This window comes from Arachis ipaensis, chromosome B05, assembly GCF_000816755.2.
Source record: "Arachis ipaensis cultivar K30076 chromosome B05, Araip1.1, whole genome shotgun sequence".
NCBI lineage: Eukaryota > Viridiplantae > Streptophyta > Magnoliopsida > Fabales > Fabaceae > Arachis > Arachis ipaensis.
Window position 1 is genome coordinate 112,724,647 of NC_029789.2, and position 1,031 is coordinate 112,725,677.

General features: G+C 32.0%; 1 protein-coding gene across 2 annotated transcripts in view; it reads right to left on the reverse strand.

The window, feature by feature from the left end:
• LOC107643824 (lysine histidine transporter-like 6) overlaps positions 297–1,031 on the reverse strand; it is an 8,752-nt gene continuing 8,017 nt past the window's right edge. For both annotated transcript variants that reach the window (XR_002363367.1, XM_016347578.2), the window contains 2 exons: positions 692–760; positions 297–592 (listed from right to left, as the gene is read on the reverse strand). Coding sequence is in view for 1 of the 2 variants with exons in the window: in XM_016347578.2 (XP_016203064.1) it covers positions 494–592; positions 692–760 (168 nt within the window). In the remaining variant the exon portion in view is untranslated. The remainder of the gene's footprint in view (positions 593–691; positions 761–1,031) is intronic.

Here is a 1,031-nt window from a genome sequence, read left to right on the forward strand (position 1 = left end):
TTCATTCCTTTTAAAAATGTGTCTGTCTTAGTATACTGAGTTAAAAACAGAGAAAGAAAAAAAAAGCTATTTGGTGAAGTTTGTCATTCATATATGCATTTTAATAACATTTATCTCCCCAAACAAATTCTGTCTAATATAACTATTTAAATCTCAATGGCCAACTAAGCGATCATGGACGAAATTAAGTAGATACAAATTCTTACAAGAATCCAAAAATGCAAAATGTAGAGGTTGAATAGCTAACTGAAACACAAGAATTAACATGGAAGCAGAATATAATGCAAACAAATATATATTAGTAAAATTTAGGTACTATATATGGCTAACAAGAAATCTTAAGTGCTCAGATAAGACCACAAAAAAAAAGAAGACTACAAAAAGATAGTTACTCCAACAAACAAGGGCACATTATTAACTAGATCATTAGCAAGTCCCAGTCCAATAATTAACTCGTTTAATTACAGTTAACACATTCTTTCAATAATCTAGTTTAGGTGTAGAAACTATAAGTAGAGGCATCGGCAGCAATGTTCCTCAAGCCCCCTATGGTTGATGCCAACATAATGCACACTCCAACGTATATTGAAACCTGAAAATACAATTGTGGGTCAACTCTGATCATAATTCGTAAGCATTTATATTTTGATGTATTTCAAAAGTGAATTTTCTACTGTAAATCGATAATTACCCAATTGATGAACCAATTCATGCTAAATCTCTTCGGCTTCTTGATTATTAGCCACATTATACTAGGAAGCTGAAACAATAGATAGAGGATATTATTCATGTTATAGACCCTGAATGAAAAAAGAATATTTTATGACCCTACTTTTAAAAACAAAAGAAAATATATAAGGAGTTTTTGGTCCACGAGACAGATGAAAGACAGAAAATTCCTGCATCTTTGTCCCTCGTCTATCTTTATTATCTATTTTTTTTCTTTTATTTTTTTGTCTCAATCATTATTGATAGGGATGGCATTTCTAGCTGGACCTCCAGGTACCAGCTCCGTCCTACCCGATTGAGGC